The sequence below is a fragment of the Oncorhynchus clarkii genome, chromosome 4 (assembly GCF_045791955.1).
Source record: "Oncorhynchus clarkii lewisi isolate Uvic-CL-2024 chromosome 4, UVic_Ocla_1.0, whole genome shotgun sequence".
Lineage (NCBI taxonomy): Eukaryota > Metazoa > Chordata > Actinopteri > Salmoniformes > Salmonidae > Oncorhynchus > Oncorhynchus clarkii.
In genome coordinates, this window is record NC_092150.1 from 44,356,064 (window position 1) to 44,371,338 (window position 15,275).

Here is a 15,275-nt window from a genome sequence, read left to right on the forward strand (position 1 = left end):
CTCCAACTGCTCTTAAATGCAAGTTAAACCAAATGCATGCTTTTCAACCGATCGCTGCCTGCACAGCATCACTACTCTGGAAGGTTCTGACTTGGAATATGTGGACAATTACAAATACCTAGGTGTCTGGTTAGACTGTAAACTCTCCTTCCAGACTCACATTAAACATCTCCAATCCAAAATGAAATCTAGAATCGGCTTCCTATTTCGCAACAAAGCATCCTTCACTCATGCTGCCAAACACACCCACGTAAAACTGACCATCCTACCGATCCTCGACTTCGGCGATGTCATTTACAAAATAGCCTCCAACACTCTACTCAACAATTTGGATGCAGTCTATCAGATAAATAGAGAAAAATAACTAATGTAATATTTAAAGAAAAATGAAGTTTGTAGTACACATAACTTGTTGGATAAAACAACACGTGATTCTCCAGATAATTTTCATTAAAGAACTGACTTAGATGGACATTGATCTGTGAAGGGCTAAATGGCAGTGGGGCAGGTTAACCTAACCTATGGGTGTATGTGGCCACCTCAGAACTAGTGATAACCAACTCAACAGGCTTTATTATTAGCACATACTGATCTCAACTTATGTAACATTAGTTAATTATATATTTTGTTACGATTGTTTTTGTCGATAGAGCATTTCTTTAAAAGGCGGACTGGGACTGTTGTTCCTCACATCACACTGGCCATGAGAGCAGTAGTACTTGCACTGACTCTAGCCCTTGTGGGTAAGTACAGTTTTTCTGTCTTATTCTAGTGCAGATATTATAACTAACTTCATGTAAATATAACTAAGTTATGTAAATATAGAAATGTACAATTCTGTATCTATGACATTTTTTGAAAAACATTCAGTAACATATTGTGACAATAATTTTTGTTTTATCTTGTAGCGAGTCAATCTGTTAACTTTGGTAAGTACATATTATTTTTATGGAATTTTACTTATGTTTATTAGGTAGTTAACTTCTGCATTTTTTTCTAGTTGAATAAATTAAGTAAAACCAGTTCTCAGATCACAAGATCATCAAATACGTTTTGATTATTATTACAGCCCCTGATTTTGCTGCCAGTAAGACCTATGTGTACAAGTATGAGGCACTGCTCCTGGGTGGTCTGCCTGAGGAGGGTCTGGCTAGAGCTGGAGTAAAAGTAATCAGCAAAGTTCTTATCAGTGCAGTTGCAGAGAATACCTACTTGCTGAAGGTATTTATTATACATGAAGTTCCCACACAAACAATATCTTATTGTGATGTCCATTATATTGACTAATACATCAATTGATATCTTCTTTAGCTTGTGAACCCTGAGATCTTTGAGTACAGTGGTGTGTGGCCCAAAGATCCTTTCGTCCCAGCTGCAAAACTCACTTCAGCCCTGGCTGCTCAGTTCTCGATTCCCATCAAGTTTGAGTACGCCAAGGGTGTTGTGGGTAAGGTATTTGCCCCCACTGCTGTCTCTGAAACAGTGCTGAATGTCCATAGAGGTATCCTGAACATTCTTCAGCTCAACATCAAGAAGACACAAAACGTCTATGAGTTGCAGGAGGTAAAACTTGTATATATGTTCATATGTAGATGCAAAACATGTTTCAGTAAGCAATGTTTGAGTTCCTCATTCATGCTCTCTTTTGTGTTAGGCTGGAGCTCAGGGAGTGTGCAAGACCCACTATGTGATCAGGGAAGATGCCAAGGCAGAGCGCATCCATTTGACCAAGAACAAGGATCTCAATAACTGTCAGCAGAGAATCATGAAGGACTTTGGTCTGGCTTACACAGAGAAGTGTGTAGAGTGCCGGCAGGTATGAGCATAAGTATCTATTTTGGGGGTTGGAAAAACATAACCAGAAACACTTCACATGACAATACAACTCTGTGTTTTGTCTAAACAGAGAGGGGAGGCCCTGATGGGAGCTGCCACTTACAACTACCTCATGAAGCCCGCTGACAATGGTGCTCTGATCTTGGAGGCCACTGTTACTGAGCTCCATCAGTTCACACCATTCAATGAGATGTCAGGAGCTGCCCAAATGGAAGCAAAGTATGTTGACTGATTTGTGGTACAAAAGGAAAACATTTTCATTTTATTAAGCTTATAGGTTTAAAAGTTTCCCATGAACTACCTTTCACAGACAAATGTTGACTTTCGTTGAGATCAAGAAGGATCCAATTGTTGTCCCCGATAATAACTATGTTCACCGTGGATCCATCCGGTATGAGTTTGCCACTGAGATTCTCCAGATGCCCATTCAGCTCCTTAAGATCAGCAACGCACGTGCTCAGGTACAGTGACTCAATGACTCTATCTATTATTTGATACAATAGCCTGACAATATGTAAAGCCAAAGATAACAAAGGTTTAATACAAGCACTTCATTATAATTGTTTAGGCTGTGAAGATCCTGAATCATCTGGTCACATACAACACGGCACCGGTCCATGAAGATGCTCCTCTTAAGTTTCTGCAGTTTATTCAGCTCCTGCGCATGGCAAGCTCTGAGACTATTAATGCCATCTGGGCTGAGTTCAAGGCCAAACCAGCTTACAGGTAAAAACAATTCTTGCTCAATTGCTCAAACAAAGACACAATGACAGAAAACCTTTTTTCAGACACTGGATCCTGGATGCTGTCCCCTCTATCGGAAGTTCAGTGGCTGTGAGATTCATCAAGGAGAAGTTTTTGGCTGGTGACATCACTATTTTTGAGGCTGCTCAGGCTCTGGTTGCCGCTGTGCATATGGTGGCTGCTGATCTGGAGACTGTCAAGCTTGTTGAAGTAAGTAAACCTTTAAATGATGTTTAAGCATTCTTATAGATTTCCTCATTAAGATGACTAAAAATTGTAGCATGAGGTGGTCTAGTGGTTAACACCATTACCTTCAACACATATGTGACCCAGAGCCTCGATTCAGTTTTATGTAGCAACATTTGGTGTTTTTTAAATTTAAAGTAGGGACTCAGATCTACAAAACGGTATATCATACACCACAGTTGAGGAACAATGCGAAAGTAATTCTGCTTTGAAAGTTGGTCAACTTGTAACCTCACTTTTGAGAAAATGTCCCTTGAATTTTTTCCTACACCTACTGGAGAGCTTCTGCGTTTAAACCTATTCGGCATCGTTCACACCCTCTAAAGCCCTAGCCCCACCCATCTCTTTAAGGATTCACATGTGAGACCATGAGCTAAACAGAGTGAGTAAGGTAGTGTAGTAAACAACCAAAGATTTCAAGACTAAAAGTGGTGAAAGTAGTAGCCTAAAATAGGGAAAACTCCAGTTAAAAATGCACGTTATCTAGTACTTGGCCTATATCCTAATCTGACTTTGAAAGTGTCCGGATAAAAATATTTTATAATTATTTGATAATTATACATTATGCTTACCCAGACACTTGTCCAAAACTGATGGGTCATGTGACATAAATTATATAACCACCCCCAGCCACATGTAGCTAAGTGGATGGTTACTATTGTCTGGACATGTACACATGTTCATGAAATACAATCGATGGCCATAATCAGCAATTTCAAGTGGCTTTCTGAGATACAAATAATATTACTACAGAGATCATACACGTGCCGTTAGCTAGCAAGCCAGCAAGCTAACATTTGCTAGCTAGCTAACAGTACGCTTGAACTTGCAATGAAAATGACTTTCTGACTAAATTTGAAACTTGTAATATCTGAGAATGTAGCTACACTCTTACCAGTATACATGGATGAACATTTCATGGCAGTGTGTCTTTTCTGTTTGGTTTGTAGCAAGCTACAGCTTGTTGGGCCCGTTGTTGTGTCAAGTCACTTCGGTTCACACTGACCGTGTGCAGAAAGTAGTCCATCACAACTTTTTCCCACTAATCTTTGTCGATAGCACCTAATAAATTCTGGGCAACAATATTGTTGAGCGCAGTAGCAACACATTTGCAGATCTCCATGGCTAGCATTATATCTTTCAAAAAAGCCACTGTAGCAAGGATTATTGACATATACCGAGCAGCTCATGTTATAGACAGAAGCGTGCTACATAGCAGACCAACACAAACTCATCTCTCGGCATGTCCAGCCCATTCATTAGCCCATTCATTATCTCAGCCAATCATGGCTAGCGGGAAGGTATTTTTCCATGGCTAAACCAACTAGGCTCCTAATTTAACAATTGTATTCATATTTACAGATGGCATACAAGTTTGTTATGAAGGCACATGACAGTTCACATGTTCCAGGAGGCATTTCTGAAAGAATAAACTGCAAATGCATCTCCTGTGAAGTAGTGATGTGCGACATACGCCTAGCTTTTTGAAGCTGGTCACATATGTGCTCGCGGCCGTCTGGTTGCGAATCCTGGACCCACTTTACTCCTTCTACACTGTCCTATCTCTTCAATATTTTGTAAGAAATTATATAAAGATGACTCAAAACAATACCTTTTTCACCACCAGAGCCTGGCTTTCAACCACAAGATTCAGACACACCCAGTTCTACGTGAGCTCACCATGCTTGGTTATGGTACCATGGTTTCCAAATACTGTGTTGAACATCCCAACTGCCCCGCTGAACTTGTGAAGGTAAACTGGATGTATTTTCCTATAATAATTTACATTTGAGTCACTTAACAGATAGATGCTCTTACGATAGCTAGGTGAGATAGCAACATATCACAATCGTCGTATCAAGTATATTTTCCCTCAAAAAAAGATTTATCAGCAAAATCAGTGCTATTGGGATACTCTTCAAAGAGGTAGATGTCATCTCATGTATATGATGATCTACTGATTGAGGTTATTCAAACATATCTACTGTACATGTCTTCCCACAGCCCATCCACGAACTTGCTGTTCAGGCTGTTGCTAATAGCAAATTTGAGGAACTCTCCATGGTTCTTAAAGCTCTGGGTAATGCTGGCCATCCTGCTAGCATTAAACCAATCACAAAGCTCCTGCCCGTGTTTGGAACTGCAGCTGCTGCTCTGCCCCTGAGAGTCCAGGCTGATGCAGTTTTGGCCCTGAGGAACATTGCTAAGAGGGAGCCTAGAATGGTGAGTACAGTCCCTCCATTAAATTGCAAATGACAACATCATGATTCTCATTGGCGAAGTCCATTCAAATCTCTGCATTATTGTTGTGAAATAGGTCCAGGAAGTTGCTGTGCAGTTGTTCATGGACAAGGCTCTCCACCCAGAGCTCCGCATGCTTGCCTGCATTGTTCTGTTTGAGACAAAGCCCCCAATGGGCCTGGTGATTACTTTAGCTAGCATTCTGAAAACAGAGAAAAATATGCAGGTGGCTAGCTTCACCTACTCTCACATGATGTCCCTGACCAGGAGCACCGCCCCTGACTTTGCCTCAGTGTAAGAGCACTCTTTCACCTTTACATGTCATTACATCTCTCTCAATATCTATGGAATCAGATTTAATAACATAGTTGCTATTCCTTCATTTTAGTGCTGCTGCCTGCAATGTTGCTGTCAAGATGCTCAGCAACAAATTTAGAAGATTGAGCTGCCACTTCAGTCAAGCCATCCACCTGGATGCCTATTCCAGTAAGGTCCTCCTCTTATCTTCCTTGGCTTGCAACGACTGGCCCATTAGCATCATTCACTAAACATCAACAAAGTCATTCATTAACAGTCATTTTTCCCCATCTTAAAGATCCCCTGAGGATTGGTGCTGCTGCCAGTGCTTTCTACATCAACGATGCTGCCACCCTTTTCCCCAGAACTGTCGTGGCCAAAGCTCGCACCTACTTTGCTGGAGCAGCTGCTGATGTTCTTGAGGTAAAGGCGTTTTTTCAAAGTACCTTGAAATGATAATGATTGGGAACATTTAAAACACTTTTTAACTGTCCAAGCTTAACGTTTGCCCCTTAGGTTGGAGTGAGAACTGAGGGAATCCAGGAGGCTCTTCTGAAATTACCCCCAGCTCCTGAAAATGCTGACAGGATCACCAAGATGAGGCGTGTCATTAAGGCTGTAAGTATCAACGACCACTACGTTACACATTTATCTTAAATTGCTTCAATCCCTGTGGATTTTTTAAATGAAATTGATCAATCAGGTTTGCTTTACTCATCTATCCACAGCTGTCTGACTGGAGGTCCCTAGCCACAAGCAAGCCCCTAGCCTCCATATATGTGAAGTTCTTTGGACAGGAAATTGCCTTTGCCAACATCGACAAGTCCATCATCGATCAGGCACTTCAGGTACAACAGATGATATAACTTAATAGTCTCCAAAAGTATTCATAAAACATTCACAGTTGAGGGACAAAACAGCTAAACCTAATAATATCCCACAGCTTGCCAACAGTCCTTCTGCACACGCTTTGGGAAAAAATGCCTTGAAGGCACTGTTGGCTGGAGCAACTTTCCAGTATGTTAAGCCCCTGCTGGCTGCAGAGGTGCGTCGCATCTTCCCCACCGCTGTTGGTTTGCCCATGGAGCTCAGTTACTACACTGCTGCTGTCGCTAAAGCATACGTCAATGGTAACTATATCATAATAGTTCTTGCTTAGTAATTAGTAGTTCTTCGCTAGATCTCTGATCTCCCATATGAATGTGCTTTTATCTTTATGTTCATAGTCCGTGCCACTCTGACACCTGCTCTGCCTGAAACCTTCCATGCTGCCCAGCTATTGAAAACAAACATTGAGCTACACGCCGAAGTTAGACCAAGGTAGGTATAAGACCAATATTTTCTGATGACATCATTAATACCACAAATCTTGGTAAATTTAACAAATGTCTCCTCTTCCTGTAGCATTGTCATGCATACATTTGCTGTGATGGGAGTGAACACTGCATTCATCCAGGCTGCTATTATGGCAAGAGCTAAGGTCCGCACAATTGTCCCTGCAAAATTTGCAGCACAGCTTGACATCGCTAATGGCAACTTCAAGTTTGAAGCTTTCCCTGTTTCCCCTCCTGAGCATATTGCTGCCGCACAGTAAGGGCAATATTTTTCTTGGTCAGAAAAGATGATGTAATAGCTGTTTACATTAAGTTCATATTTTTTTAACACGGCTGCCGACCTACAGTTTTCTTGAGATCTATGTTCCTTCAAACAGCATTGAGACCTTTGCTGTGGCAAGAAATGTGGAGGATGTCCCAGCCGAGAGAATAACTCCCTTGATTCCTGCCCAAGGAGTAGCAAGAAGCACACAGCAGTCCAGGGATAAGTTCACATCTATGATTGCAGACTCTGCTGCCTCTTTTGCTGGAAGTTTGGTGAGTTTGTATGAAATACTTGTTCAAAACTAAATCCACATAAGCATTGCCAATCAGAAATTAGTAACCACAGACCCCAGACATTTGATACATTTTGTGAATTTATATCATTCTTTCAGTCAAGATCTTCTGAGATCATCTATTCTGATTTGCCATCCAACTTCAAGCCCATCATTAAGGCAATTGTAGTCCATCTTGAGGAGACAATCTGTGTCGAAAGGCTTGGAGTCAAAGCATGCTTTGAATTTGCCTCAGAGAGTGCTGCCTTCATCAGAAACACTCTTTTCTACAACATGATTGGAAAGCATTCAGTCCTTATTTCTGTGAAACCATGTAAGCATTCATTTGGTAATAAGCCAAGTTCAGCATATACTTGCAACAATTTGTTTAGCTTTTTATAATGCATTCCATTTTTAGCAGCATCTGAACCCGCCATTGAGAGGCTGGAGTTTGAAGTGCAAGTTGGACCCAAGGCTGCAGAAAAGATTATCAGAGTCATCACCATGAACGAAGAGGAGAAAGCTCCCGAGGGAAAAACTGTACTGTTGAAGCTCAAGAAAATGTTGGTGCCTGATCTGAAGAACGGCACCAGAGCTTCCTCTAGTTCCAGCAGCTCTAGTTCCAGCAGCTCTCGCTCTAGTAGTTCCCGCTCTAGATCCAGCAAATCAGAGAGCAGCAGCTCTTCCAGCTCCTCCCGTTCTCGCACCTCCCGTTCTCGCATCTCCAAGGTAAGGCTACTGTTTCTCACAAAACTCTTTTAGTCATATATTTATGGAGTTTTCAAACAAGGCACAGACTTGTTGCAAACATACATAGATGTTAAAAATGTGAAGAGAATTTATTGAATGTATTGGTATTTTTACCCAAATAGCCTTACGGCCCCGACCAGCCTTACGACCCCAACGACCGCAAATTCAAAAAGAATCACAAGGTACAATATTGAGGAATTTTAATCTACGGTATGTTTTACAAAAATAAATGTTTGTAGAAAAGTATTTCCATAAATACCCTGATGATTTGTTTTGCTGTTTGTTTGCAGGACTCTCAAGCCACCTCCAATGTCATCTCCAGAAGCAAGAGCAGTGCCTCTAGCTTCCATGCCATCTACAAGCAGGTGACACTTCACCATCATAACTTGAGTCAAGATTATCATCTCTTTCATTGTGTGCCATTGGGAGAGAGCGCAGAGATGAATTAAGATTTAAAATGTGTTTCTCTTCTCAGGACAAATTCCTTGGCAATAAACTTGCCCCTAAGGTGATCATCCTCTTCCGTTTAGTGAGAGCTGACCATAAGATAGAGGGATACCAGGTTACTGCTTACTTGAACAAAGCTACTTCCAGACTGCAGATCATTATGGCTGCCCTTGATGAGAACGACAACTGGAAACTGTGTGCTGATGGTGTTCTGCTCAGCAAACACAAAGTCACTGTAAGATCAAATATCTTGTAAATGGTGCTACAATATACGTTTTCTGATCATTTGTTTAATGTTTAGCTTGTACCGTGGGTAGCAATAACAACTAATGTATACTAAAAAAATGTACACTTTATTTTGTTCTCCTAATTAGGCCAAGATTGCTTGGGGGGCAGAGTGCAAGGATTATAACACCTTTATCACTGCTGAGACTGGTCTTGTTGGTCCAAGCCCTGCAGTTCGTCTGAGGTTGTCTTGGGACAAACTCCCCAAGGTTCCCAAGACTGTTTGGCGCTATGTTAGGATGTACGGTTACTCATTTGTTATTTACTAGTGATAGCTGAATAATGTTACAGAACAAATCAAGAACAACTTCTGATTTGTGTAACCTTTTCTCTTCTAGCGTGTCTGAATTCATCCCTGGGTACATCCCATATTACCTGGCTGACTTGGTTCCAATGCAAAAAGACAAAAATAGTGAGAAACAGATTCAATTCACTGTGGTTGCAACATCTGAAAGGACCCTGGATGTCATTCTGAAAACACCCAAGGTGAGGAACATTGTTTTTCCCACAATAGCATTTTCTGCTGTTTTATTTCTCCAGACTTCTCTTGGTTGACTGTTTCTAATTTGTGTATCTAAATCACAGATGACACTGTATAAACTGGGTGTGAACCTCCCCTGTTCTCTGCCATTTGAGTCTATGACTGATCTTTCTCCCTTTGATGACAACATTGTTAACAAAATCCACTACTTGTTTTCTGAAGTCAACGCAGGTAAGCAGAAACAATAAAAAAACTAAAAACAAAACAATGTCACAGTACAACGTTAAAAAAGGCAAGGACGGTATAAATTAACACTATTGTTTTCCAGTTAAATGTAGCATGGTCAGAGACACATTGACAACATTTAACAACAAGATGTACAAGATCAAGATGCCTCTCTCCTGCTACCAAGTTTTGGCTCAGGATTGCACCACAGAGCTCAAATTCATGGTTCTGCTGAAGAAGGATCATGCATCTGAACAAAACCACATCAATGTGAAAATCTCTGACATGTGAGTATTGTTTTAGAAAACAATTGCTTTTGACACAAATATATTTCTTAGTTCCATCAATAACAATGTATGAAATGTTATCTTTGACACTTCCAGCGATGTTGACCTATACACTGAGGACCATGGTGTGATAGTGAAGGTCAATGAAATGGAAATTTCCAACGACAACCTCCCATACGAGGACCCCTCAGGTTTCTCATGCACCTTCAACCTTATTTATCAACATCACAATAACTAGAATAATCTAATGTACTGCAGTAATAAGATAATAGAAAATGGCCTCATCCATAAACTACAACATTGTTTATTTTCTTGCCTAAGGTTCTATCAAGATCGATCGGAAGGGTAAAGGCGTGTCTCTCTATGCCCCAAGCCATGGTCTCCAAGAAGTCTACTTTGATAGCAACTCATGGAAGGTGATTGGAATCTTATGTCATAATATCAATAATACTGTATCATTAAATTTATGAATAGCATATTACTTGTTTAAAAGGCTACCAAAATATAAGCTAAAGTTGTTCTAAGTTGTTGTGTGATTTTGGCACTCAGATTAAAGTTGTGGACTGGATGAAGGGACAGACCTGTGGACTCTGTGGAAAGGCTGATGGCGAAAACAGACAGGAGTACCGTACACCCAGTGGCCGCCTGACCAAGAGCTCAGTCAGCTTTGCCCATTCCTGGGTGCTTCCTTCTGATAGCTGCCGCGATGCGTCTGGTAAGTCTTAGCCTACCGCTTATGCTGCATTACAAATGTCAGTTCATTTAGTTAACATATTATTGCTGTACCTCTCTATGTCAGAATGTCTCATGAAGCTCGAGTCTGTGAAGCTGGAGAAGCAGGTGATTGTTGATGACAGGGAGTCCAAATGCTACTCTGTTGAGCCTGTGCTGCGCTGTCTGCCTGGATGCCTCCCAGTGAGGACCACCCCCATCACCATCGGTTTCCACTGCCTGCCCGTCGGTGAGTCTATAATGGACAACTGTTTTACTGAAGACACCATACTGTTCTGATGTATCCAATAAATACTGATCTGCAGTTCCTAATTTCTTACTTTCTTTCCTATTACAGATTCCAACCTGAACCGCTCTGAAGGTCTGAGCAGCATCTATGAGAAGAGTGTGGACCTGATGGAGAAGGCAGAAGCCCATGTGGCCTGTCGCTGCTCTGAGCAGTGCATGTAGTGCTGTGGTGGAGCAGATACTGTAACTTTTATAACAGAAAATATGTAATTTCACATCACTGAGATGTAACCTACAACATTATTGACCACTCAAATTGTAATAAATCCAACTGTGCATTCAAAGATGGTCTCTGATACATTCATTTGCAAAAAGAGCCCTCTAATAAGAGAAATTTAATGGCCATCACTTTTCATGGTGAATTATGAAATAAAAAAAACTATTTTTAAAAAATACGTCAGTTCCAAAAACACCTTCAGCTTGACAGAGGAGTTATATTGTAAACACGCGCAACTTGCTATGACTGTTCAGTATACCATTTCCATTGCACTGCATCTACAACAAATACAATAGCTTAGACCAATATTGTTTTGTTGTCATCACAATCAATTGAAAGGAAAGACAGTTTGTCAATTTCATAAATCAATGTAAAGAACTATATCTCTTTTCACATTTGGTGTTGGTGTATCAGCAACATTTCACTGAATGTACATTTTAAAATTATATTTAATATTTAAGGAAAAAAACTATATTTACTATGATAACAAATACATTACGCTGTCTGACATTCAAATGTATAAAACTACATGACTTTAACAAAAGGTAATACAATGAAAATACTTTTGACATTAAATCTGTACAAATGACATCTAAGAACAAAAACATTACCTTAAAAACCACACTAACTTGTCCCTCTGTCACTCAGCAGTCAAAATATTATGGCTCTATACAAGGTCCGATAGGAATTCAGGGAACTCAATGAGGAACGCTGTATATGGCCCAGGAGGCCTGTAAACAGTAGCTATAAAAAGTGATTGAGTAGGCTGCATAGATTTCATGACTAGAAGCTCAAAAGACGAAAACGTCATTTTTTTTGTATAAATTGAAATTTGCTATCATAAATGTTAGCAACACCTCCGCCTTTGCGGGATGCACAGGGGATATGGTCACTAGTGTAGCCAGGAGGTGAGGCCTCATTTAACACAGTAAATTCATCAGGCTTAAGCCATGTTTCAGTCAGGCCAATCACATCAAGATTATGATCAGTGATTAGTTCATTGACTATAATTGCCTTTGAAGTAAGGGATCTAACATTAAGTAGCCCTATATTGAGATGTGAGGTATCATGATCTCTTTCAATAATGACAGGAATGGAGGAGGTCTTTATCCTAGTGAGATTGCTAAGGCGAACACCACCATGTTTAGTTTTGCCCAACCTAGGTCGAGGCACAGACACGGTCTCAATGGTGATAGCTGAGCTGACTACACTGACTGGGCTAGTGGCAGACTCCACTATGCTGGCAGGCTGGCTAACAGCCTGCTGCCTGGCCTGCACCCTATTTCATTGTAGAGCTAGAGGAGTTAGAGCCCTGTCTATGTTGGCAGATAAGATGAGAGCACCCCTCCAGCTAGGATGGAGTCCGTCACTCCTCAGCAGGTCAGGCTTGGTCCTGTTTGTGGGTGAGTCCTAGAAAGAGGGCCAATTATCTACAAATTATATATTTTGGGAGGGGCAGAAAACAGTTTTCAACCAGCGATTGAGTTGTGAGACTCTGCTGTAGAGCTCATCACTCCCCCTAACTGGGAGGGGGCCAGAGACAATTACTCGATGCCGACACATCTTTCTAGCTGATTTACACGCATCTCTGACTGTTTCATCCTAACATCGTTGGTGCCGACGTGGATAACAATATCTCTATACTCTCTACACACGCCAGTTTTAGCTTTAGCCAGCACCATCTTCAGATTAGCCTCAACGTCGGTAGTCCTGCCCCCTGGTAAACAGTGTATGATCGCTGGATGATTCGTTTTAAGTCTACTACTGCGGGTAATGGAGTCGCCAATGACTAGAGTTTTCAATTTATCAGAGCTAATGAAGGGCTATATAGAGCCATAGAGATGTACGAAGGGCTATATGAATAAATTTGATTTGATTTGATTTGATCAAAACACAGTCAGGGGCCTTGTCCGTCCCAAAAACACTTGGCCTTGCCCCCATGGCAATCCAACTCGATGGATTCTCCATTCACCGAGCGGACAGGACATTGGATTCAGGAAAATTGACAGGGGGAGGTGTATGCCTCTTCATCAACAGTAAATGTTGTCCTGACTCTAGCGCAATGGAAGTCTCTACCCATTGCACTCCATAGACAGCTGGCCGTTAGGGTCAGGGTTGGTCAGGGAGGCCACGGTTCCACTGGACATGGTGACGCAGGGGAATCATAGGGAGCAAATTAGTCTGTTCATTATCGATTCACCTGCGTTTCCAGTGGTGCTGGGGATTCCCTGGCTGGCTAGTCACTATCCTAAGATTTCGTGGAGACAAGGGGTTCTCCAGGGGTGGTCAGAGAAGTGTTCTGGAAGGTTTCCATCGGTGCCACGTCGGTGGAGAGTCCAGACCAGGGTTCCACGGTGCGCATCCCCCCTGAATATGCTGATTTGGCAATCGCTTTCAGTAAGAAGAGAGCGACTAAATTACCACCTCATCGACAGGGGAATTGTGCAATAAATCTCCAGGTAAACACTGCGCTTCCCAAGAGTCACGTGGTACACATTGTCCCAGGTGGAGACGTTGGCTATGGAGACATATGTCACGGAATCTCTGGGGCAGGGGTACATTCGGCCCTCCATCTCACCCATCTCACCCGTCTTTTTTTGTGAAGAAAAAGGAGGGAGGTCTCCGTCCGTGCATTGATTATAGAGGTCTAAATGCCATCACAGTGGGGTTTAGTTACCCACTACCTCTCATCGCTACGGCGGTGGAATCATTTCACGGAGCACAGTTTTTCACAGGATCTCAGGAGCGCGTATAGTCTGGTGCGTATTCGGGATGGAGATGAGTGGAAAACAGCGTTTAGTACCACATCGGGCCACTATGAGTACCTTGTCATGCCGTTTGGGTTATAGAATGCTCCAGCCATCTTTCAATCCTTTGTAGACAAGATTCTCAGGGACCTGCACGGGCAGGGCGTGGTTGTCTATATCAATAATATTCCGATCTATTCCGCCACCCGCGCCACGCATGTGTCTCTGGTACGCAAGGTGCTTGGTAGACTGCTGGAGCATGACCTATACGTCAAGGCTGAGAAGTGTGTGTTCTCCAAACGACCCTGGGCGTTACAGCTACAGTAAAAAAAAAAGGGTTAAAGGTAGATTGAATGCCTGGTACATTCCAAAATTATTATTATTATTATAGAAGTCATTCATAATAGGGATAATAGAGATGATGCTTGGGCCAAGGCCAGGAACAGAGGCTTAGGCCCGGACTGGCAAGCTTTTAAGCAACTGAGGAATCATTGTGTATGCATGCATTTAATTGCCATTTTATTTCAGCGGGCTCTCTTTGAAAGAACTTCTAAGCCTATTCACAATGATATTAGGCTGAATGCTGATAGAGGAAACTTGCTGAATGATCAGAGAAATTATAGTCAAAGCTTTTCTTTTAGGTTATTTACAAAATAAGTCATGGATGCTTTGCTAGCAATAGACAACAATAAATCCACAGGGGGTATCCACTTGGATCCCGGGCTGCTTAAGTGTGCAGTGCCCATCATTGTTGGCTCAATAACCTAAAATGTTTTATTAAACATTATCAAGAAAGACCGTATTCCAAAAGTATGGAAATCAGCTCTTGTGCTACCACTCCATAGGGGCGGGGATAGTAGTGATCTTAATAATTATCTCCCCTTTTCAAGGCTTCCTTGTCTAGCTAAGATTCTAGAATTCTTGGCAAATGTACAACTTTGCTCCTTTTTTTCCAGATATATGTATTTTGAATGTAAACCAATCAGGGTTTAGGACAGGGCATAACACTATTAAAGCATCCCCACTCCGCTATGCAATCTGGTTTCAGAGCTGGTCATGGGTGCACCTCAGGCACGCTCAAGATCCTAAACGATATCATAACCGCCATCGATAAGAGACATTACTGTGCAGCCGTATTCATCGACCTGGCTAAGGCTTTCGACTCTGTCAATCACAACATTCTTATTAGCAGACTCAACAGCCTTGGTTTCTCAAATGATTGCCTTGCTTGGTTCACCAACTACTTCTCTGATAGAGTTCAGTGTGTAAAATCGGAGGGCTTGTTGTCCGGACCTCTGGCAGTCTCTATGGGGGTGCCACAGGGTTCAATTCTAGGGCCGACTCTCTTATCTGTATACATCAATGATGTCGGTCTTGCTGCTGGTGATTCTTTGATCCACCTCTACACAGACGACACCATTCTGTATACCTTTGGCCCTTCTTTGGACACTGTGTTAACTAACCTCCAGACGAGCTTCAATTCCATACAACTCTCCTTCCGTGGCCTCCAACTGCTCTTAAATGCAAGTTAAACCAAATGCATGCTTTTCAACCGATCGCTGCCTGCACAGCATCACTACTC

General features: G+C 41.8%; 1 protein-coding gene across 2 annotated transcripts; it reads left to right on the forward strand.

Annotated features, from left to right (window-relative positions):
• The first annotated feature begins 537 nt into the window (after positions 1 to 537).
• On the forward strand, positions 538 to 11,013 carry LOC139407517 (vitellogenin-like). 2 transcript variants are annotated; one of them, XM_071151317.1, is made up of 34 exons: positions 538 to 743; positions 909 to 929; positions 1,070 to 1,221; positions 1,312 to 1,563; positions 1,655 to 1,816; positions 1,907 to 2,055; positions 2,147 to 2,297; positions 2,405 to 2,562; positions 2,625 to 2,790; positions 4,454 to 4,579; positions 4,831 to 5,049; positions 5,144 to 5,361; positions 5,456 to 5,553; positions 5,663 to 5,787; positions 5,881 to 5,982; positions 6,093 to 6,212; positions 6,308 to 6,494; positions 6,591 to 6,684; positions 6,769 to 6,954; positions 7,076 to 7,235; positions 7,355 to 7,568; positions 7,656 to 7,963; positions 8,107 to 8,166; positions 8,275 to 8,349; positions 8,460 to 8,666; positions 8,806 to 8,957; positions 9,055 to 9,202; positions 9,302 to 9,428; positions 9,526 to 9,709; positions 9,806 to 9,900; positions 10,031 to 10,125; positions 10,259 to 10,424; positions 10,509 to 10,670; positions 10,779 to 11,013. In XM_071151317.1, the coding sequence occupies exons 1-34, from the start codon at positions 704 to 706 to the stop codon at positions 10,889 to 10,891; spliced, it is 4,992 nt and encodes a 1,663-aa protein (XP_071007418.1). In that variant the 5' UTR covers positions 538 to 703; the 3' UTR covers positions 10,892 to 11,013. The 2 variants fall into 2 exon arrangements, with proteins under 2 accessions (XP_071007418.1, XP_071007417.1); XM_071151316.1 differs by having other exon boundaries at positions 574 to 743; positions 7,653 to 7,963.
• The last annotated feature ends 4,262 nt before the right edge of the window (positions 11,014 to 15,275 follow it).